We start from the raw sequence: 24,237 nt of genomic DNA, 5'->3' as shown, positions 1-24,237 counted from the left end.
TGAAAATCAGTAGAGCTAGAAATTGCTATTTTAAAAGGAGTATTATATTCTTTAATTCTAGTGCTAAGAACATAAACCTTTTCTAAGTCCTACTTATCAGTACAATGACGTCATCCTGGAGTAGGGGAAAGGATAATCTTCCTTGTTGCTGCATTACTGAAGAATGGCAAGGTGTTCTGATAAATATACTGCTCATCATGCTTTTAAGTTCAGTTACAATCCATACTAAACAGTCTTTTACATAGAATAAACCTGTTGTGGATTTTAAAAGCCTTATATTTTTTGTTATATTTCTAGTATCTTTTCTCCCTACAATACAGCAACATGTTCCAAGCATTTTTCAATGTTTCCTCTCTGCTCTTTGCCTTCACTCCACCAGCTGTCACTCCAGTGACATTTTCCAAGCATGAAGCTGACAAAGAGCAGGGTAGGGCTTAAGTGCTTAAGCTGCGGAGATCAGTAGCAATATTTTAATATATCTACATAACTCAGTGTTTTGGGAACAATTTCTGATATTGTTACTTGAACAGACAACAGTGTTTACGACACAAACTGTCACACAATATGGTTCAGTTATTTTAGAAACTTAAAAGGTTACTGAACTACAGAACACAGCTATTTTGTCTGTAAATTTGCTGGTTTTGTACCATAATAGTTCATTTAAGCTAGAAATTACAAAAACCTAGACTGATTAATACTAAGGAATTTATTTATAGATAATTAAGAACACTATTAATAATGCAGAAAAGAGGCCAAAGGACAAGGAGAGATATTTGAGAAGTGTTTTACTTCCTGATTTGCATGTCTTCGCTACCAATTTATTTTTTCAAGTAACAGAACTGTATTTACAGGTCAAAACTACCTGAAATTCTGGTCTGAAGAAGGTCAAGAGGAGTTATGACATGAAGGTGCCTTCCTCCAAGAGTTAAACCTTCTTCTCACTTTCTATTTTTTGTCTGTTATTTGAGCCACTATAGTCCAAGGTGCAAATACCGACAGGAAAAACTGCTGCAACATGCAGGGGTGGCATAAGCATTTTCTTCAACCTGTAAAAATACTGGTCCCACTACTGAAATTCAATTAACTCAGCCACTCCAACAACAGAAAGACAAGTCGACATGATTTTCAATAGCCTCCAAATATCTTACCTAGTGACCATAATTTTAGGAAACACTCAAGATAAGATTTCCAGTTTGCCAACTGGCTTAATTATGGCATTTACTATTCTCATGTGTATGTATAAACTGAACAGGGAGTGAACCTTAACTTCTCTTTGTTCAGAAATAGTTCTACAATGTTTCTGTTCTTCCCACATTATGTGGTAAGAAGGAAAGAAAATTATCACAAGCCTCTCTGATACTTCTCATGAGGTGATAATATCATGAGATGCAGAAGCAATTTCTGTGAAGACACAGCAAGCCTGTTACATCCTATAGGACAGGCATACCCTTACACTGCAGCATGTTTCCACTGCTCTGACTTGTAGGTGCTGCCATGCTGCTAACCAAGTGTGAAGGAGCCCTCTAGTGTAAAAAAGAAACTGGACCTGCCACCCATATTTTACACACAAATAACACAGCAAAACAATTACTATAATGCCACTGTCACTCTCCAGGCATTCCAGCAACACACGCTGGCTGGAAGATGCAACAATTATAAAATCTCCTGAATCTCAACACTGAAGGAAAAAGGTATAGATACTTACAGCTAGTCTTAATGCATGTTACACATAATGTGATTTCAGGGCTAATGTGTGACTGGCCATAAAGCTGGTCTTATTTGGAAAAAGGAATTCAAAACCTTGAGAATGATGTAGAATATCTGCAGTCCCTGTCAGGCAAATATTTTATTTACATTTTTCAGTAGACCTTGATCTTAAGAACAATTTATAAAAACCATTTAAAGGACAGAAAGCCTTTTTTTTTTTTAAACCCTATGTACTAGGGTAAGTTTTGTCTACTATGTGCTGATCACTTAAATCTTACAGAGGTGTAGCCAATTTGCTTTATAATATAAATAATATCCAGGAAATTCCAGTGCTATTTGCTAGTGATACAGCTTCATTACAACAGCTCCACCTCTCTATCTCATATGATAGAGAAAAAAGGTTCTGTATCTATCACTACAGCATGTAATTCATGTAATAGTCACATAACATATAGAGTTGAAGACACAGGAAGCCATTGGAGAGGCAGCATATGCCTCTGCGGTACCTGTAGTATTCTATGAAAATGCTGCATAGTAGCTGTCGGCAGATCACAGTCATTCAAGGAAAAAGAGACAGACACATGAAGAGGGAAAGATAGAGCTTCAGTCCCTCACAGGTCCATAATATGCAACTATTTCTTGCATCAAGAAGATAGCAAGGATGATGCTTACGTTGACTGGATTTTATTGTCACTAATTCTGATGAGATATATGTTAAATTTTTCTGGTCTAAACCCAGTGTTGTTCTGAAGTTGTACAGAGAAAACCATATGCAATAGTTTAGACTTGTGTTTTTAATCTTCAGAGTGATTACAGTTGATTGCATAGCAGTTTTATGATGCTGGATGGAAAGTCAAAACAATTATGAAGTTTAAATTGGTAACAACTTGTTTAATGCCCTTCTGTCTGACTGCTAGAGGGATAAACAAAGAATACCTAGAATGCTGGAATGAGTTGAGGAAATTCATTAGAAGAGCTATGAAGTGTTATTAGAAGACAAGAAGTAATGCATGAGGGGCATAAGCAACGGACAGATGAGGAGAGATTGCAAATAATTAAGCAAAATCACAAGAGATGCAGTTTAGATAATCATTTAGAAGCAAAGAAGAGAAAACTCAGACCCATTTTAGACAAACAGAATTGTGAAAGTGACTTCATTTTACTTCCATTTAGGATTTTATCCTGGATGCTGATCTAAAAGTTTTCTGAATTTCACAAATGGGGAAAACGAGTTCTGTAAGATTGAAGTGTCGGACTGGTTAAGGCCCTTTTGCTAGAAATCTTAGGTGTACAGCTAGTATCACTAAACTTGCTGAACTTCTCACTCCCAGACAGGCTGCACAGCCTCCTTGGGTTATTTTGACACCTCCTTTTCTGGCTAGCACAGGAGTTCAGAAGAATGCAAAATTAAAAACAAAGGGGAAAAATTAATCCAACTTTCCCAAACCACAGAAAAGTTTCATTTGGTATACATTTTGACCAAAGGTTCAGTGAGAGCAATGGTCATATTTTATCCAAAAATCACTCTCAGTGGAAAGTGGTACTGAAAGACTAAGAGAAAGAAATATTGTACTGTGTAAATACAAATGTGTAAATACTAAAAGTGCAGGACATTACAAGTATTATCACAATTATGAGACAGCACTTTTAGGAAGCAGAGTCAGAGGAAATTGTATAGATTAGTCCACTTTTTAATGACATTTGAGTAGCTAACGACAAAGCTAATTTGAGTATGTTATAAAAAAAAACCTGAACCTTTTTCACTGCACATCTATAATATCTAAAAATGACTTAACCTCCCCAGGACATTTGCCCATTTCTTTAGTTATATCAAATCAGATAGAAAAAGCAAAGAAGAAATTACAAGGATTTTGGTGTTTTGGTGGGGGTTTTTTGTGTGTAGAAGTATTGCTTTCTATCCTATTTGATTTGGTTTACGTCTAAATATATCAGATTTAACTATAAGATTAACTACAATTAACTGCTTAAGTAGAGTTACTTGAAAATATTTATGATCTTATTAAGCCAAATTTTGGTACCAACAGAGTATGCCTGAATATAGTTTTCTTTTGTACAACTTAACTCTTAATATCATATTTGAATACTGGATTGTTAACTAGGGATAGGACAAGAGGAAATGGCCTCAAGTTGCATCAGGGGTGGTTTAGACTGGCTATTAGGAAAAACTTCTTCACTGAAAGAGTGGTCAGGCATTGGAAGAGGCTGCCCAGAGAGGGGGTAGAGTCGCCATCCCTGGAGGTATTTAAAAGATGTGTAGATGCTGCCCTTCAAGGCATGGTTTAGGAAGCATGGTAGTGTTGGGCTGATGGTTGGACTTGATCTTAGAGGTCTTTTCCAACCTTAATGATCCTATGATTCTGATTCTAATTTCAAATACAGCTAAGTAACTTGTAACTACAGAACTGACTATCTAAAGACTCAAAACAAAAAATTTTGAAAAGGCCTTAATACTGATGCCTGTGTCCAAGAAGTATCTTCAGACACAACTCAGAATCTCTGCATTCAGATGATCAAAAGCTCTCTTCAAGGTCCTCCAGGTTTTGAGATCTATTAACATTTGAAGGAATAACAATTGAACAATAGTTGTTGAAGGCTTCAGAATTAAAAATGGCTGTGATTTCTAATAACCAATACAGGAATAAAAGAGATTCTTTTGAAATTTACTTCATAAGAATTACTTGGTTCTATTTTCTCATTTTCTGTGATACCATGTAAGCCCTCCACTGTCCAAGTGTACTTAAGACAAGTTTTTTTTTTATTTCTCCACTACTGTTGTTCTTTTATTTTGCATAACCACCATAGCTCCTGAACACAGGTAGGATCAGCCTGATGAAGTGGATGTCATGATGTGCAAAAACACTGGCCCAGCATTGGGAAGAATGATTTTGTAGACTGAAGCAAGTCTAACAGTGTTAGTATTTACAGAGTCACAATAAAGCTTACACATTAGTACACGAATAAGATAAATTAAAAAGTCTACACCATTGTAAGCATACTTATTCATCCTACTTCTTTTCTGCTGAACTGGATCCCCTTGCTTAAATGATTGTGGATGTACAAGGTTGTGGCTCAAAAGAAGTCAGTGAGCACGTGCAATTTAAAAGCCAGATCAACTTCAGCATTGCCATAGCCCTTTTCAAGTTTATACTATTCCTGTATGACCCACAGAACAAACCTAGTGAAAGAAAAGGACAGCAAGATTGTCAAATAAAAGAAGCCATTGAAAACATCTTTAACTGATGTGGAGGTTTCAATGATTAATCAAGTCTAAACAAGTTGGAAAGGAAGTAGTAAAAAAAAAAAAAATTAATAACTCTGGTTACTTAGAAAAACTTATCTTTAAATGGAAATGAATTTTTAAAACCTTTGAACTTCCCTGAAAAGGCCATTGAAACTTCGCAAGTGAGAATTTTAAGAAATCTACTCAGAAACCACATTCCATTTTAAAAACTGTGACTGGAAAGGGCATTGTCTGCCTTGTAAAAGAAAGATTACTTCCTATTTGTTTCATAAACCAACTTTACTGCCTATAAGCACTTCCATTTTCAATGATCCTACAGAAACTGTAGTTTTGGTATTTAAGATGTTGTGCTAGAACCAATTTCTCCCTGTACTACACCAGTGTTCCTTTATAATACCTCTGCATTTCTTCGGTAATAACAAGGTGAGCTGGATGGTCAAGGAAAACAAGAGTAGTTTCATTTCTTATTCAGCAGTGACTTCTTTTTCTTTATGTTCCTATCTTTAGGAACTGATTCTCCTAGCTCCTATTGCAGTATTAAATCACTACAGAATGGAGCTACAACTGGTGGAAAACCAGTGTGAGTGAAAGATGAATCAAGCATAACAGTATATATTTCAGCTAGGTTTAGTTCTGGTTTTGTTTCCAGACACAAATGACTGTCCCTTTCTCATCCCAGTGACTTCATCTCACTCCCTAATGACTATGTACTCCACTGGAAAGTTTCCCGTTTTCTTTTATCTCAATAGACAAGTTTAACAGGAGCATCATGACCTCAAAGGAACATTTCGTTTCAAGATTAGATTTTTACGTGCCCCACTGACTCAAAAATAAAGGAAGACAGGTATATGGTTAAAGCATTGGCCCAGTGCTTTTGTTGATGTAGGTTCAGTTCCTGGCATTGTCACAGCCTTCTCCTGTGCAAATAGTTGATAGCTAGATTCCATGAATATTACTCAAATTAAGTACTATCTTTCTCTGCAAAGAGCTCCTTTAATTTAGGATAAAGTACTGTTTAACGTCAGTGAAGACAGAAGATTCTGTCTCTTAATCTTTCTGTCTTAATTCCCTTTCTGACTGTAGTGGTTAATTTGTTCTTGCTAATCAGGAATCTTGGAAGTCAGTCTTCACAAGTAAAAGTATACCAATACACCCAAAGTAATGCACAATCAAAAATAAGTTTTCTGGAAAATTATTCACATTTTAAATGTTGGCCATAAGAAAACTACATGCTGGACTTTTGTCAAAACTCTTAAGTCATCTTACCACGCTTAAAGTAATTTTTGAAGTAGTTAAAATAATGTCATTCTAACTTGTATAGAAAGGTTCAATAACTGAAAGTCTAAGCAAGATTCAGGCAATAGTGCAGATACAAAGCTGAATCTTGTCTAATCCTTATGCTCTGTAGTGGCAGCATTGTACCAGGTTGGATGCTGAGAATGACCTGTGCTCAACTGCTTACCCTCCTGTTAGTGCTACAGCTGTATAAATAGAAATAAAAATTATAACGTGTGTTAATAGGCGCACTCCTGGACAGTGTGAAAGGTATTAGACAGGAGTTAGTTAATGCAAGAGCTGTTCACACCTCCTGCCTCTAACCAGATGATGATTCCAAAATACAGTAACAAGAGCACCATGTTTGCCATTTGTTATTTGCTTTCATTTCTCAAAACACAGCTCAGAAAGGGTACCTATAGACATAATAATTTTGATTACACAGTGCAAAGCAATGTACTGCTTGTTATGTGGTCAGTGGCGTTAACCACATCGCAGTCATTCTGCTTCACATTGTACATCAGTACTCTTTTGCTCTTACCTCCTTCAAGGAATCACACCACATTCATTCCCTGAAAACCTCTCTAGATGCCACTAGGATAGTATTTACTCACTGACCTGTAAGGTTGGAAGAAAACACAAGTGACTCTTCATTCTCAGCCTGATGCAAAGCCTGCTAAGGGCAATGGAAGTCTTTCCACTGATTTTAATAGTCCTTGGATCAGGTTATATATAAGCAGCTTCTGGCACCTGATTCATCAGGACACAATCCTGACTGCACTAAAAGATTTCCCAGTGACTTCAGTGATGATAGGATTTCACCCAGTTATGGTTTTTGCATTGTTATTTATTAGGTAATCCAAATAAAAGGCAATTTTACATTGGCTATGGCATAAGAAGGATATGAAAGGTCCTGTCATGACTGATTATCCTTCTACCACACACAAGGGTGAGAAGTAATTATTTACTCTGAGAGCATATAATAGAAGAGGAGAGAATGTATTCTCATTATAGATGGATGACTCTATTACCACCATCCTCCATGATGCACTATAGGTGGCAATATTTAAATGTAACAAAGACCTAGTGGCTTCTAACTATCTTGTCCTAAACCCTGATAAACCTGGCTATTCTTGCAATAGGGAATTTCTTTCCAGCAAAGCATTTCCTTTGCCAAAGTATATATTTTTTGGCAGCATCTGTCACTTTCCAGCCTTGGAATCTGACGTAGGCTTGTAAATTGTGCTAGGTTGGCAAGGTTTTCACCCTCTAGAGCACTGAACTGGTGTAAAATAATACATTATATTGTTTCCCACTCTTTCTGCTTTTTTTTTTTCCTCAAAAGAATTCTAAACTGTGAAATTTCCGTTTCATATCCCCAGTGCAATACTTACAAAACTATGGGACTTTCTCTTCACAAGTTGCAACTGGCTTAGGAACTACTGTGTGAAGCATAAGGGCTCTATTCCATGCTTAGTATACTTAATGGCCTCCAAAGCAGCCATTCCATAAAAAAGGCACAGCACAGTGCAGCTATATGTGAGAGGAAATTGTTACAAGTGCTGTACTTTGGAAATAAGTTTAGGGGAAAAGATTTTTTTTTCCAATTAAATACACAATGAAGAAAAAAATGCTTCTGAAAGCACATTTCTAGAGGAAAAAATTGCCTCCTTCAGCTGTGTGGCAGACTAAACAAACACAGACATACAAATTAAAAATTAAGACACCTTTTGGAATAAATCTACATTTGTGGGCTAACTGACTTTAAAGAATTGAAATAGTTATTTTACTCTCTATTTGAAACGCCAAAGGGTTTTCATTTTTTATAAGGTGCAGTTTATAAATCTTAATTATTCAGGCAAAACACTCTGTGAAGTCTTGATAGATATCTCCTCTAGATCAGTGCTAACTGAGTGCCTCTGTTTTCCCACTCTTACTTGCCTAGAATTTCAGAGCAATAAGCAAACATCTTCTTGCTACAGACTCGGTAATTAATGCAATCCAGTATTCCACAAAGCAGTAGCTCTAGTGCAATATCTCAATATTAACAAATGCATACGCTTTCATAAAGATTTTACTTGTGCATACTGATAAAGCTTATCCTCTATTCTCATGCATATTAAATTAGACTTCAGAGCTAGAGCATCCATTCATTGAGCATTTATAAATGCTAATATATGCTCATTTTGATGAATACAAACAAAAATCAGTCTAAGCATAATTATTTTTTGGCACTAACAAAACATTGAAGGAAAATGGAAGCTAAATATTAAATATTGTAGCTTCAAAATGCATGCAATTTATTTACATGAAAATCAGATTGCCTACTTTGCAACGTTTAAACCTTGAGGTATTTCTGTTAAGGGACTTTACAACAGTTCACAAGATTTGTTGTTTGCTTGTTTGTTTGTTTGTTTTAACAGTTCATAGAAGTATCAAAATACAGGCATTTCCTGCTGATTGAACATTGACTCATAATTTTCCAAATACAGATTAGAAATTCCAGAGTACCCTCAAGAAGTATTACCAATATAACATTAAACCATTTGTCTAAGATCACAAGGAGATGAAAAATGACATCAACAACCTCTTATTTTGCATATGCATGCATTTTTAATACAAAAATAGACAAGAATACTAGCCTGATATACAGAACGCAGTCAAAGAGGTATGGAGATACATAATTAAACAGTAGACTGGCTGCTATGCTTTTTAGAACAATATGTGTCATTATATTTAATTTTAAAAATGGAAATAAAAGAGAATGGCTTTGTACTCCACCAGTGACATACATTTTGGGATTTAGGACAAATCACTTTCAATGGAATTAGTTTTCTTTGAGTTCAGTTACTTAGAAGAAATTGTACATGTAAGTCTAACAGTAGATCAAGTAGCTTCATCTGTAGCCAATGAATGAACATGGGCTCTTTCAGAGGACAGGGATTAATTTCATTTTAAGCAAAACATTCAAAACAGGAATAAGTCACCCTCCAGAATCACCTGCTTGTTGACTTCAGTATCTTAAACTAGATCACTAATTTTCAGATAGTAAAGCTGAGTAAGATAAATCTCAGACTCAGCATCCCTAGTCATCTGTGCCACCATAAAGCAGATAGTACATGCAACTCAAAAATACTCCAGCCACCAGCTCCCAGTCTGGATCTAGCATACAGGATGTGGTTGTTCAGTTACTACATTGTAACATAGCACCACAGACTCTCAACCTTGTTGTCCAGGCCACAGAAATATTCTGTCTTACCGACCTGCTGCCTCATAGCGTGCTTAGATACATCCAGATACTGTAAGCTACGAACTGGACACAGTGGTAAGTGAGAAAAAATGGTTTGTCATCACACTTCTCTGGAGGTTCCTTCACAGAGGTACCCCAAAACTGCTATCAATGCCTCAAAAATGTACAAGTTATTTTACTCTGATGTTTTGGTGGAAACATTTTGAGTTTCTGAGTACAAGATTAGAGTACACTGATAGGTCAACAGCTTTTCACATTACTTTAAAAGCTGCAGTTAAAGCTGAAAATTTACTCTAGTAGTAGGTTAGGAGTAAGTTAATTGTTTTTCAGATTTATGTTTTTCTGAATTACAGTCTAAATGGCATCCTCAGGTTCTACTGCTGGGCTAAAAAAGATGCTATGTACAGCAAATATAAAGAGGCACATAAAAGCTCCAGGACATGTTACCCCAGTTCTTCTTGGAGTCCTCCAAACAGTAGGTTAGCTTTGTGTTTATCCTGGGTTATTTCTCATGTAATTTTTAATATTCATGCTACAACAGTAGATTATAATTCTGCACAGAATGCTTAGATAGTTTGACAGTTGAAACTTCCATTGTCCACCTACACCAGTGCTTCTCACACTGAAACCGTCAGTTTTCATCCCAGAACCAATGGCAGCACCGGTGCGGCATTTCGGAGGGAAGGAGGGTAACAAAGAAATAAAGCATAAACAAGCTCTGCTGAATTACTCCACTGGCTTTGCATTATTTAAAGGGAAGTGCTGTTAGTAAGGAAACTAGCTGTTTAACTATTGTAATTCTGTGCCTTGGCCTGCTTTCAAGCAACTTCAGAACAGTGTGACTAGACTTTGTATCTGCTGGTAGCACATGGAAAGAAAAATTCAGGTATTTGGTACAGTAGATTAAATGAGAGCCAAAAATTCTATTAAGTAAACTTTGACCTACATGATATAAAACCTCTTTTGAGCTAACAACTGACAAAAAAGGAAAGAAACCTCCAAGGAAATCAGTGTACGTCAGCAAAAAAGAATGCCTGGGGCTGTTATACATCCACAGGCAGCACTCTGAAGGTTGACTAAATATAAGGAACTTTTTGATAACTGCTGGAAGGCAGCACTGAAATTGTGTCAGAAAGATGAGAAAGGACAATATGGATGCCCAGTATTTTAACGCAATGTCATTAAAGAAATTAAGGCACAGAAAACTGGTATTAAATGTGCAGAAACACCAGCCATTTATTTACTAATACAGATATTGGTCTAGAGATTACCTTAAGTGCTTCGTTACATCATTCCCTATGTAGGAGAGCACTCAGGCATGTGCTTACTGTTGCATATGTGCTTTAGTCCAACAGACCGTGTAGGAGCTTGAACATTTGCCTACATGTAAGTGCATACTTTGGGAACTTGATGAACCGGGACCATCTGATCCTGCAGTCCTTTCAGAAAAAGATGGGTCAAATACTGATAATATCTGTAGAAGTGATAGTATCTCCTTGTAATTCTTTATCTTATCTTTGTCTGCGATAGCATATTTTGTATACTGCAGCACTCAAGAGGACAGCAGAAATTTAAAATCTATTGGTTTATAATTGATTTAGACATCAGATACTTCTCAAAAGTAGAGCCAAGAATCACAAATACTGAAAAAGCATAATCTTTCCTATATTTTTTTATTTATGTGTTCTATCTGTTGTACAGCATTTTCGGTAATACCATTTTCTATTTTATATGACTATTAAGTATACTTGATTGCTTATGTCTTTCAAAAACCTTGGGAAAACTTTTCTTTAAAGAAAAAAAAAAAACCATTTGACTTCACAATACTAATGTTATCTTTTTATGAAGGATGAGCATTTAGTATGCCATGTAAAACAAGAATATTTAAGTTTATAAACAAATGTCAAGTTCCATTGCTGACCACGTCACCAATGTGTAGGTGATTCGATTCCAGACTTGTTACCTGTACCATACAGAATTTTTAAAGAGCTGTAAGATATTATATCCTCCTTCATAAAGTTATTATTCTGTCAGAAAGAAAAACAACTCATAGATGTCTTTGGTCTGGCTACAGTAAAAATAATTTTGAAGTACACTGAGAATTTCACCTGAAATATTCCAGGCTTCAGGATTTGTATTAACTTTTTATGCCTATGACAGTGCAGAGGAATGTTGCTACTAATTACTAAGTACCATGAAGGCAATACTTCATGGTTTATTCAAGGTAATTTATTACCATTACTAGCGGTTAAATTCAGACGCCAAAGGGTAAAATAACTTCCATGTAATCACACAACAAGACAGTAGCTAGATAAGAATAAACCTCAAAATTTACAATGTCCAACTAACAAAAAATTGTGTAACCATAGAATTATAGAGTCACAGAAGGTCTTGAGTTGGAAGGGACCCTCAAGGATCATCAAGTCCAACTCCTTTTCCTACATAGGACAACCTTAAAATTCATACCATGTCTCTGAGGCATTTTCCAAATGCTTCTTGAGTATCACCAGACTTGGCACCATGACTACCTCCTTGGGGAACCCGTACCAGTGCTCCAACACCCTCTGGGTGAAGAATCTTTTCCTAATATCCAACCTAAACCTCCCTGGGATACCTTCCTGCCATTTCCTTGGGTCCTAAGTTCCTGGTTGACTTATTGGGAAGACATCATGCACAAATAAATGAGTAATGTTATTAAAAGTTAGAGTACCTGGCTCTAGTTCCTCTACTTTATGTACCATCAAAGGAAAATCATATGTATTCCTGTTGAAATACTGTATTTACCAAAAAGTCATAAATTTTATAGAAGAAATTATATAGGTAAGCTGGTAGAACACTATATAACCCATTACATGTCACTGTTTTACCTTGTGTTTTGAGTAAAAAATAATTAAGGAAAGAAAGCATCAGATTATATAATTGAGCCAAATTTAAATGGCAAAATACAAGCAATGCTGTATAAGTACAGGCTCAACACAGAAAAGTTGGAAAGAACTATTGAATGTTAAAGGAGATGAAAGATTTTCCAGAAAAAATCACCTCTACCAATCATCTTTGGCTTTAGTCACGACAAAGCTAAATGTTAACCATATTAAACAACAAAATTTTGAGAACGTGCAAACTTTACATTGCATTTTACTATTTCCTTTATAACCCCTGCATATACCAGTGGATCCCATAAAACTGTCACTCTCAGTCACTAGACATTTATGGCCTTGCTACTCATGGAAGGAAGATTTCTTCTATCAAGTTCTGTTGTTAGCTCATGGAAGTTCCTGGCCAACACATATCATCTCATTGATTCTAAATTTTGTCACCAAGAGGTAATAATATCTACCTAGCATGAATGTCATGAGGAGCTAACATTTATAAGACTCTTAGAAGTGCAAAATATTACTCATTCTAAAATCTTATATTGGATTGGTATAATTTTTTTTAATTGGTAACTTTTTTGCTAGGTAGAAAGGTCATGATAAGCCACATGAAATTAACCAATGAACTGTCCATCCTTATTTATACTGTTGGCAGTAGCCAGGGAATCGACCAAACCTCTATGCGTGTTAGCTGCTATGAAATACCATTTAAAGGAAAATTCTTGAAGAGAAGCTTTTAGAGTGTGTTTGCTTATGAAAAACTATCAGACTGAGAAAAGAAAGGTAAGCTTTACTATTCAACTATTTGTAGATACAGTTCAGCTGGATCTATTAGGAAGAGCTACATCTGCATATCCAGGAACAGAATTTGACCTTCCATGCTTTAAATGAGAGCAAGACAAAATGTGGAACAGCTCTGGGTATCCTACACAGTAATGACACTCCACATTTTATCATGACTGTTAAATTTTAAAAGCATTAGGCTAAGACAACCTGATTAACAGACTCCAGAAAATCTCCAGGGAAAAGTTGTACTTTATATTATAACTCAGTGAGTGAAAATAGTCTGGGGGGAAAAAAAAAAACTACAACCAAAAACGAAATGCTTGACTCTGTGTCTTAATATTTATAATAATTTTCAGTGAAACAGAGAAACAGTGCACACATACACAGACAAATCAAAATGTTACTGTAATCTACTGGCTTCTTCTTCTGTGTAGTCTTATGAAACAAATAATTTAGCAGGCAATGTACAGTGTAGAGGCCCTCAGTGGTTTGCAATATACTAAGTAAGCGTGTTTTTCTTTCTGTTTAATTTATAGTCCCTGGGAAAAAAAAGACATTTAAAACCCTATTGTCTGGGTTTACAAAGCTCATAGGGATAGTTAGTTCTTAGCTGACTGTATTGCTGGCTAAAATGTTAGACATACTTTACCACTAGAGGTCTTTTCCTTTACGGATGTACTAAGGCCTCAAGGGTTCTTCATCAGTGGACATATGTTTTAATCACAGAGAATTGCAAAATGCAGTGTTGTCTTCAAATTGACAACTGGAGGACAAATATATGGATATTAACCTAGAATTTCCTGTATAAGCATTGAAGACAATAATTTCCCAAAGAGAAACTGAATTTTCATCTTTTTTGATACCCTTATCCTTTATCTAGTTTGAGTAAAATGTAAACTCCTGCCAAACTCTGTGAATAACAGATTTTTTGTCTCAGTGATAAAACTAAAGGGAAAAAAAAAAAAGCAAGAAAAAAATTGGTAGAGCTGGCTGAATTGACTTACTTCATTTTTTTGGCTCTTGGTGCAATTTTCTTTCCTTTTTTCCATATTTTTGGGTTCCTAACCAATGTGGATCATTCTGTAAATGGAAACATTTAATGTTGAAATGTCAAAACAAAACATTTAATCTTTTCAGAATTTTACTGCCTGAAAAAAAATTCTACCAGAATTTTAAAATAGATGTAGTAAGTAAGCAACTATTTATTTTTGTGAATTTGCTGTTCCTACATTTCTAATTAGTTGTAACAGGGCAACTTGGTTGCATACAAACAAGCCCAGGAAATAATACATCTGTAATCTTTAAATAGTATAGCAGAGAAATCAACAGTTACTAAAGAAATCATAAATCACTGAAAAAAAAAAGAGAAGAGTGTAAGAGTGCTATGAATTCAGATGTCACCCTTTACTGGAGCTGAGTGAAAAATGCAAAACATTTGCCAATCAACTAGTTTCTACATTCGCAAACACAAAACACAGGAAAGCCATGTTATGTCAGTCCCATTTCCTACCTTGTGCAAAGCTACAGAACATAAAATCTTCCGGTTTTATCTGTTCCATCAACCATCTTCCTATTTTTGTTGCATTTCATTGGTTACTTTGTTACCTTATTTCCTGCTTCCCACTGGTTTTTGAGCTTGCAGTCTTATAGGCTGTGCAGTGGTATACAGTATTTATTTCCCCCTTGGAGCACACTCTGACTTCACATAGTGGTTCAGTGTAGCACTTTCATTAGAAAATACTTGCCTACAACACAGGCACGATCTGTGATCTTTAAACACCAGCTACTCCAGTCAGCTCAATAGTTTTCATCCAAAACCTAAAGGGCAAACTTCCTTTGCAAGGTTGCTAAATGCCAGATTTCAACTTCCTTCCTCTCCATTTTCAATGCCAAGACAGTTCAATAAAATGTTTTAATAATACTTTTCTAAGAAGATATAATTTTGCTCAAACGCTTAAATGGCAACCACCCATAAACAGAGACCAAAGATGGCCATTTAAAGGAATATCTTTCAAAGCTGTATCTGAGAACAGGGTTTTAGAATAGAGACACACAGGCAGCCTCTACAACTGTCATTGGTGATTCAGTTAAAATAATGCAACTTAATATGATTGCTGCTGAGATCTTTGCATTTTCTTTCTAACATAAAAACTTTCCATTTGTGTTTTGAATAGGTAAGCCTACAGGGTATGGATCCAGCAGTAGACGCTTACACCAAAAGGGAATAGTGGATGAATGCTGCTTCCAGAGTTGTGACCTGAGGAGGCTGGAGATGTATTGTGCTCCAATAAAGCCACCTAAATCTGCACGCTCTGTACGTGCTCAGCGCCACACTGATATGCCAAAAGCACAAAAGGTAGGCCAGGCTGGAAAAACAAAACAAAACAAAACAAAAAATAAACAAACAAACAAAAAAAAACAATGAACCAAACAAAAAAAAAAACCTACCTATTTTAGGGAAGGAAAATTCTATCAAGGCTGGTAACGTAGTAAACAACTGACGTGTTCTGCCTACTAGGGACACTGAGATTTGGTGGGGTTTTGGAAAATAGTGTCTGTGGTAGGAAATAACTAGGAAATGGTGTGTTCTATCTCATCTCTTAGAACACTGAATAAAAGATGGAATTGCTAAGCTAGTAGCTGTGAGGCTTCATCCTGCTACTGGGTAGTAAGTGACAAGCACTCACATCATCCAATCATAAATTGCACCTAACACTTCTTTCAAAAGAGAAACCAAACACTGAATATTTAACAACAGATCTACACAGAACCTCCTCACTCATCCTTCCTTTTCAGGAAGAGGTAGAGTGAGTGATCAAGAGGGAAAACACAGGTCTTCTGCTATTCATTTTGCATGTAAACGAACAAATCATTTTTTTCTTTCCTCATTATTTTGGCTTTTTTTTTTTAATTTATGGAAGTAAATTAAATGGATAGTCATTGCAATCATTACATACTTCATTTTAACTATTTAATGTTTAATATGTATATTTTCCAAGCACTTCAAATATTCATTGGTATTATTTATATAGTTGCGGAGCTCAGAGTATCCAGATTTTTGTCCTTTCATACTAAATATACTGTACACATATGTAGTTAAATCTCACCTCTCCTCAACAAAGCCTGCAGTTGAGAAAACTCATCTTAGGCTAGGCTACCATTAAGCTCATGTCCAACTGTCTCCCCTGTTTGAGTTCTGAACATCTGTTTTACATGTTATCTGTCATCTGCTGTAAGCCTCTAGTGATATACTTTATTGCTGTTGACCCTGTCTGTCCTACACATATGTTGGCCACACTCCTGCAGTTATTTGAAAATTTTTTGTTGTAAGAAATTGAACTGCATGAAATCCTAAGATTTTATAGGAAGCCAGGACACCAGCACTATGTATTGATTTCCTTCACATCATCTTTAGGCAAAGACCAATTGCAATTGTTACAGCACCCATTTCTTTTCCATAAGTCAGTCCACAGAATGGAATCCTGTCACCTCTTCCTCAGGAGTTCTCAACCTTTTAAAGTAATGTCTGTACGATTCTTCCTGGAAAGTATCACCTTAGCCATGAACATCTCAAAAGGCATACATGACAACACGTGAGGTCTTCTTCAGGTAGAGCTCCACTATAGGCAGGAGAACCCTGTGGTTTACTCCTGTCTGGGCACATATATTTAAGACTTGAGGGGAAAGAAGAGAACAGGCTTGGCCAGTAATCTGTGTGCTCCTTCCCATACTTGTTGCTAAGGTGATGGGTAAAACATTCTGTAACTTCAAGTAAAAGGAGACAAGATACCTGCCAGCTTTCTGATGGATCTCCACACCACTTTCCTTGGAGGGCTAAGGAATGATGTCATTCTTTAGGCAGCTATCCTCTTCCCTGTTCAAAAGATAGGCAGGAAACCACTTTTTCTTACAAACAGGAAAGAACAGAAGAAAGGACTTGTATCTTTCTGCAGCAGCAGGGGAGGGAGTGCAACAGGGGATACTAGAAGAAGAAAAAAATTAGAGGGATTATGTAGTAATTGCGAGAATCTAGCTGCAGAAGAAATCATCCAGGAAATTGAAAGGAGAAAAAAATCAAGCAGTGAAAAGGGCAGTAAAAGGACAATGAAGAGTAGAGGAATAGAAAGGGGGGGGAATTAGATCAAAGAGGCTGAGAAGATGAGAAATAGTGAGGAACTGAATGAACCATGGTGCATCACACAGAATAGACAGAATTTCGAGAAAAGGGGAGAGAAAATAAAATCAGAGAAAAAAAAACATATTAAAGAAAACATCACCTTCAAATAAAATGTAAGGGAAAAGGAGCAGAGAGGTGAATAGAAGCAGAAAAATCATAAATCCTTCTTGATGGGAACTTGGTGACAAAATAACAGAAATCTGATGGGAAAAATAATCTGAAATTTATGTTAATATCTGTGGAAGAAGAAAATTAGATTGAGGAAACAAAATATGGAAGGGGTAGGAGAAACTGTAATCCAGATTTATGATGGATAAATGTAAAATATAGGGAAGGGAAGAGAAGGGAAACAGAATTCGTTAAGAAAAGCCCTATGTGAAAAAGCTCTGGTACTTACTCTTATGTAATTATTTTTTTTCTTTTTTCTTTTTGCAGCTGTACATGCCTCCATTAAGAAAGACAATGCTAGGTTCATACTTTCTTCTTTGGATAGGCTCCCCTAATATGAATGCATTTTGCTAATTCATAGTGTTGATATGTCACTCATTTTAATGAAAAATTTAATTATACTAAAGTCAAATTATTATTCAGTTGACTTTTTTTTTCTGCTTTAGCATATTTTTCTCTCTTAAGATTATATGTTATATGAGATACATGTACATATAAAGTTAATATATATGTAAGATAATGTACATGACCTCTTTAATATTTTCTTATTTAGAAACAAGATTTAAGTCAGGATTAAGTGGAATATATAAGATGTTGTACAGTTACTCTCAGTTTGCATACACGATCAATTTCTTATGCCTTTTATACTTCTAATGTAGTTTTTATTTGGTATCTCCTCATAGTTTTTCTAGTAGACAAATCCAGGATTTGTGTTTTGGTTTAAGTTTTTTTTGTAAGTGATCTACTTTCCCTATTGGTTGAGCAGATCATTCCTTCTATGCACAGTTTTGTAGAAGAACTTACTTTGATGGAGCAGGGCTGGTCTTCTGTTCATAGGTTAGTTTAAAAGCTGATCTTTAACCGTTAGATTACAGACAAGTGTTGGTACACTACATGCACAAATCTGAATGATGAGGGCCAGGCACTGAATGATTAACATGGGCTGAGAACCCCAAAATGCCTGTTTGCCACTCTGAGGCCAACATCAAGAACTAATTTTAATCCAGTTACAGAGACTGTATGTGTAGAGCTCTGTTTGTTTGTAGCTAACAAGAGAAATATTTCTTTCTCTATAGGATCATTACTTGTCCTCTTCTAAGACCTTTACTCACAAATAAATATAAAAGTCTATTGAAAAGTAAAAAAAAAACCACATTTTTATGACATACTTAGGTGCATTATATACACAGCATACTTCACAGATTCACCAGAAAAGAAATTTAGAAAGAAGGAAGTTAGAAGCACTTTGTTATTGCCTCAGCTGCTGTATACAATGGGGCACATACCTAACCTTAAGTAAACCCTAATTTAGATGCCCAGCTTTCACCTCCTTTTTGCATTCAGCCCATGACGACATTACCTTAAACTGGAGCAGCCAATGAATGCAACAAGTACACGTAATAGCTTGTGGAGAGAAATGAAGTATGTATCAGAGCACAATGTGATAGCTACAGGCTAACCACCCTAAAGTCTCTAGTGAGCAGATGGGCTAACTCAGAGTATCTTTCCAGCTGGATTTCATCACTGCGGGCCTTGAGTAAGTTGTGAACTACAGTAATACACAGTTTCTATTGGTGCGCTTCTCAGACACCTATCTAAAGGATACCAAACCCTCACCAGCGTGTGTGTCCCTTACTTAAAAAGAAGTGTCCCCCCTAATCCCTGGTATACTTCATATTCTTTGAGTCGAAGCCTGCAGAAGTCACCTAACCTGTCCGGGTCAGCAAATCTGTCTGGGATGAAAACCTGTTTGTAGTTTGAGAGGCTTCTGGAGCATTCATATTGCTTTCTCCAGCTTTAAGCAATAAATATATTCAAGCTGGAGCGCAGGAAAAATACAGTGAAGTAGCAGTTCTGTTTTTAAATGCTCAAATCTGGCATAGAAGAAAAGTTGTCTTCTTGGTGGCAATTGGACAATGGTTGGTCAATGAGAAAATGCTTTAGTTTTATATAGTTTTTTCAATACCATTCATGTGTTGCTCTAAAAATCATACCTGAAGAAGATTTTATACAAAACCAACATAGCTGGTTAAGATTTAGTAAACCATTTACCTTATATCTTTTGTTTCTGTTCCTCTGAACTTCACCTGCAAAGGTAAATTATTCCTTTAGAGTAGAATAGGTTCCATCCGTAAAACCTATATTCAGTCAATCTGTCTTCTAGAATATATTGCCCTGATCATTAAGATTCCTTAGTAAAAGAGCAGCTGTCCCGAAATATAGAAATGGCATAAAATATGCAAGAACTATAGGTAATATAATTAGTGTTCTCCAATAGGCTTCCTAAGGAAAGTTAGGTGATTAAAATTTGATTTTCCGTTTAGTTTTCAGATCGATGAAATAAAAAAAAAAATTCAGGACAACAGTTCTGGACTATTTAGGTAAGGGAATAGAATAATTTCAGATCCTGTTGCAACACTAAGACCAAGGGTGATAAAGATTGGTTTTCTTTTTTCAGTTTATTTAACATACTTCAATGTATAGACCTTTTTAGTATTAATATTTATATTATTAACATTAATTAGCTCTCTGTATCTCTTTAGTACACTGAATGAAAAAAAAAAAAGATGTTTTGAAAAAAGATAGTCAGAAGTTTCACATTGGAATGGCTGGAATTGAATATTCTGGTATTTCCAAAGCAAAACATTTTGATTTCTGATCTCTTGCAGCTCTATCTTTTTTTTTTTTTTTTTGTGGTGAAACTGATATTCATTAAGCTATCTTCAGTCTTCTCAAAACTTCAAATTTCAAGGAATTTAATATTACACAAAATCCCTTTCTTTGCTTCTGACCACCTTAATTAAGCTACTGAAATTTAGTATTTCACCTTTTTGCATTAATTATAATACTAATCAAAACAAGACCCCAGTAAAACAAAGAGCTAAAATACTGTTAAAACTAAATTTTATTAAAACACTTGTACATTTAAACAAATAGGTAATTTTTTGTAGAATCGTAATCCAACAAATGTTCTTATTAGTCTTGCAGCTGTTTTCTTTTGTAATAAATTTCTTTCAAAAATTAATGAGAAATAATATTTTTTTTAAGAACAAGGAAAACCTACACATTTGTTCAAATAATCCAACCAACCTGCACCATCTGTTGTTCACTCCTTTAATGAACACTCATCAATTATGTTCATCCAAGCCCATTTTATTTACTTGCTGCTTATTTGAATACTCTGTTGAAAGCTTTCAGTAGAATTCTTACTGTTGAAAAATAAGAGATATTTAGGTACTCATCTTGCCATAACTCATAAAAAGTAGGTAGCGATCTACTGCATAATACAAAACCACCATAAAATTCTACCTTAATTGCAGTTACTTATGTATATAATCAGAGATTATTAAAGAGGACACAATTTAATTATACATCAGCATTTCTAAACACAAGAAAGATGTCCCTGAATTTTTAACAAAGAGAACAGGTGTGAAAAACAAAGCACATTATAGATCAAGTTTGGGGTTTTTTTTAGCCTAAAACTGTAAGAATAATTGTTGTCATTGCTTTCAGACTAAAATCTCGTTTAATGAGCAAATGCATCAACTAGTAAGGTAGGAGTAAGGAACAGGGAGAAAACTTCTGTGTTTGTGCTAGAAAGCAAAGTAATGGTTTCACCTATAATTACACTAGGTTTGCATTTAGAGTTTTAAGCTGCAAAACAGGAACAAGATGGGGAATTATAGTTCTGTCTTCAGTGTACATCATGTAGATTATTTAAGTTTTAATAGCAATTTGGAAAACTAGTGAATAGAACTTTGAAAAACAACTGTTCTCTGTTCAAAGGAAATTGAGCTATTTCCACAACTGTGTATGTGAGGAAAGACTCTGACCTTTTTGAATGAAGCGGTGTCACAGAACCAGTGGCACAAAGTTCTCATCAATTTAAGGCTACAAGGTACTTTGAAAACTGTCATGTGAATGTGAGCTGTTAAGGCTGGTTTTAAAATCCCGTAAAAAAAGAAGAGGGAAAGCAAAAAAAAACAGTTCCAAGCCATCCTGTTGTAACCTGAGCAAAAGGACCAAAGAGGTGTACCTCTTGATATAATTCTGCTTTTCCTTAGCTTTTTAGTCCTTATTCTTCTTTAGGCCTCAAATGTTGAAAATACACATAAATAATTTTACCAACAAAGTATCAATAGGAAGCAGATTCTCAAAAAAATCCTTTTTAGATTTTATCTAATCCTCACTGTTTAAATAAATACTAAGTCAGACTAAGAGAGAGAGGGGAAAGATGCTAAAATTTTTAGTTTAAGAAAATGCCATTAAGAAAACAGAAAAAGTATTGCATTATTTCTCAGTAATCTTTCTAAGATTGACAGATTCTTTTGCAATTGGCTCAGTATCAACTCACAGATACATTTACAGGCCAAAATATGCACAATGGCACTAATCCTAATTTGCATTACAGCCATGCCACATTACCAAGCCTATGAGGGAACCTTTAAGTGTAACAGATAGAAGAACTTGGCATCTTCACTTCAGAAAATTATTTTCTCCCATTGCTTACTTTCCAGCCTTGTTATTATGTTACTGATCACACTGCCCACAGAACTAAAAAGCTTTCAAAGAGACCCCAGAGAGTTTGTAGCTAAGTTATCATGCCTGTTACTACAAACATTAGACTTTCCATTTATTACCAATAAAGCAAGAGATCTTTTAATGCCAGTGTGAGGTTTGACTGTCCATCCTAATAGGATAAGAATGCTGCTGCATGCTTTCCAATACCCTTCCATCTTAATTAAATGACCTTTACTATCACTGAGGTAGTCGTTATCCTTATGATAAATGCTGCCCCATTTCCACAGATCCATGCTTAAGGTGATAGGTTACAGGTCTGAGTTTCTTTGTTCATCAGCTGACTTATGCAAAGCTGACATTTTGCATCTGTCATCTTAAAATGCTTATTGTCTTTGTCTGAGTCTGAATATCAGCTCAGAAGATCTGATAATAAAATTGTTATCACAGATAACAATTTTATTTCTAATTACCTTTTTTCAAAGATTTAAGAAATAAGGCAAGCTTTTCTAAACCAGTGCAAACACAGGTCTGAGAACCTGATTCAGGAATTCACACTTTTTTTTTTTTTCCAATGGTCTCAACATTGCATACTTGACAAAATATGTTATGTGGGTCAAAGCATTTTCTGGCATGCATGTTACTGCTGCCAGCAACAGTGATACTTCTTTGTAGTTATTCATCAAAATGCTGATTCCAGAGGAGAAACTGTTCTAAAAGTAACCTGCCATCTTCCCTCAATTTCAAAGGTAGCCTGTGTATTATTCTATCTACATGTCAATATTAAAAGCTATAACTGAAACCCTGCTGCATCTTAGTATTTGCTTTATTTGGATCACAAAGACATTTTACATCGGACAACGACAGTAGTGGAGGGAATCTATATTTTCATTTTGGAAACTTATATTTAATTTTCAATCTAAGTATACTTTGAAAGCCACTGAAATGCAAAATGGCTGTTGTTTCATAATAAGGCCCTCACTGTCCATTTTACAGACCATGAATATGCTGCCTTTAAGAATGTATGACTTTCTGCAAATAAAATGTAGCATATAACTTCTCCTATATGCTGGTAAACTCTCTTCAAAGAGGAAACCTCAGGGCAGCATTGACAAGGATGTTTTGTTTTGTTGCCATGAGGAAAAAAAACAGGGCAGATGAGTCAAGAAATTCCTGTTTTCTTAATTCATTGTTACCAGTATAAGTATTTGTAGTATAAGGCAGTATCTTTAACAGTGGCAGACTCCTTTGAAGTGCTGCAATGATGATTTCAGTGAAAATCAGTGAAAAATGAAGGGTTCAACCAGAATGAGTACTTCAGGGTAAAAATAAGGTACAACTTGGGGAAAACTAAAGACAGAAAAGTACTGTTGGAAAGGCTGGAAGAGCAACAAGCAACGAAACAGCAAAAATTATTTTCACTTATGGATAAGCAGAATTCTGTTGACATTTCTGTTTCTGTATTTGATCCATGCTAGAGGATCCATTCTACAGCAGTGTTAGCAAAATCTTATGAAGACAAGCCAGTATCCTACTGAACTGATCACAGGAATAGTGACTAGATGATTAAGCTCTTCTTCCTCATGCAGTATTGCATTTTGGACTAAGAATGTCTACAATGGCAGATTCCTAACAAAGACATTTCTTCATTATTAATACTTTCCTATTAACAAATTTGGCTTGTCAGTGATGATAAATCTTAGTTTGGCTCAGTGTTCTTACTTGTTGGTGGTATAATTAATTCAACAATTACAAGTACTGCTTGGGGTTTTTTTATATTCTGAAAATAATAATTCAACTCATATCCACCAGAACCCAATCCAAAACCAGTTAAAATTAATAAGCTCTATGCAAGCTCAAGTTTTGTGATTCTTTGCCAGTTTCTGATTTATGTTTAATAGATACTGGAGGAAAATGGAAAAGTTATATATAGAATAGGATTTTATATAGGAAATAATTTAAAAAATAACCCACAAAACTAATGTAATGCACCAAATCAGCTTCCATTTTCTTTCTGCCCATCAAAAAGCAGGCAAAAATTTCATTATTTTTTAAATTTTAAAGATACTTTTTTTTTTTAGGGCTTAAATAGCAGGTAATGCAGTGGTAGAACTGCATACACATGCCTCACCTTTCTTAGGGAGATTTTCAATTTCTGCCTTTTCGTAAGCCAACAGACACCATTTCAGTTAACTAAGAATTTTACTTCTGATGAGGATTA

At 35.4% G+C, this 24,237-nt stretch overlaps 2 protein-coding genes across 2 annotated transcripts in view; one reads left to right on the top strand and one right to left on the bottom strand.

The window, feature by feature from the left end:
- The window catches only part of IGF1 (insulin like growth factor 1), a 57,942-nt gene that overhangs the window by 24,586 nt on the left and 9,119 nt on the right, over positions 1-24,237 (top strand). Inside the window, exon 3 of the mRNA XM_075074973.1 lies at positions 15,328-15,509. Coding sequence (XP_074931074.1) covers positions 15,328-15,509 — 182 coding nt within the window. The remainder of the gene's footprint in view (positions 1-15,327; positions 15,510-24,237) is intronic.
- The window catches only part of PARPBP (PARP1 binding protein), a 110,881-nt gene continuing 107,244 nt past the window's right edge, over positions 20,601-24,237 (bottom strand). Inside the window, exon 11 of the mRNA XM_075074906.1 lies at positions 20,601-20,707. Coding sequence (XP_074931007.1) covers positions 20,667-20,707 — 41 coding nt within the window. The 3' untranslated portion in view covers positions 20,601-20,666. The remainder of the gene's footprint in view (positions 20,708-24,237) is intronic.

The sequence above is a fragment of the Phalacrocorax aristotelis genome, chromosome 1 (genome assembly GCF_949628215.1).
Source record: "Phalacrocorax aristotelis chromosome 1, bGulAri2.1, whole genome shotgun sequence".
Classification (NCBI taxonomy): Eukaryota; Metazoa; Chordata; class Aves; order Suliformes; family Phalacrocoracidae; genus Phalacrocorax; species Phalacrocorax aristotelis.
Note: the sequence above shows the minus strand (reverse complement) of the source record. Positions and strands in the feature narration are given on the sequence as shown.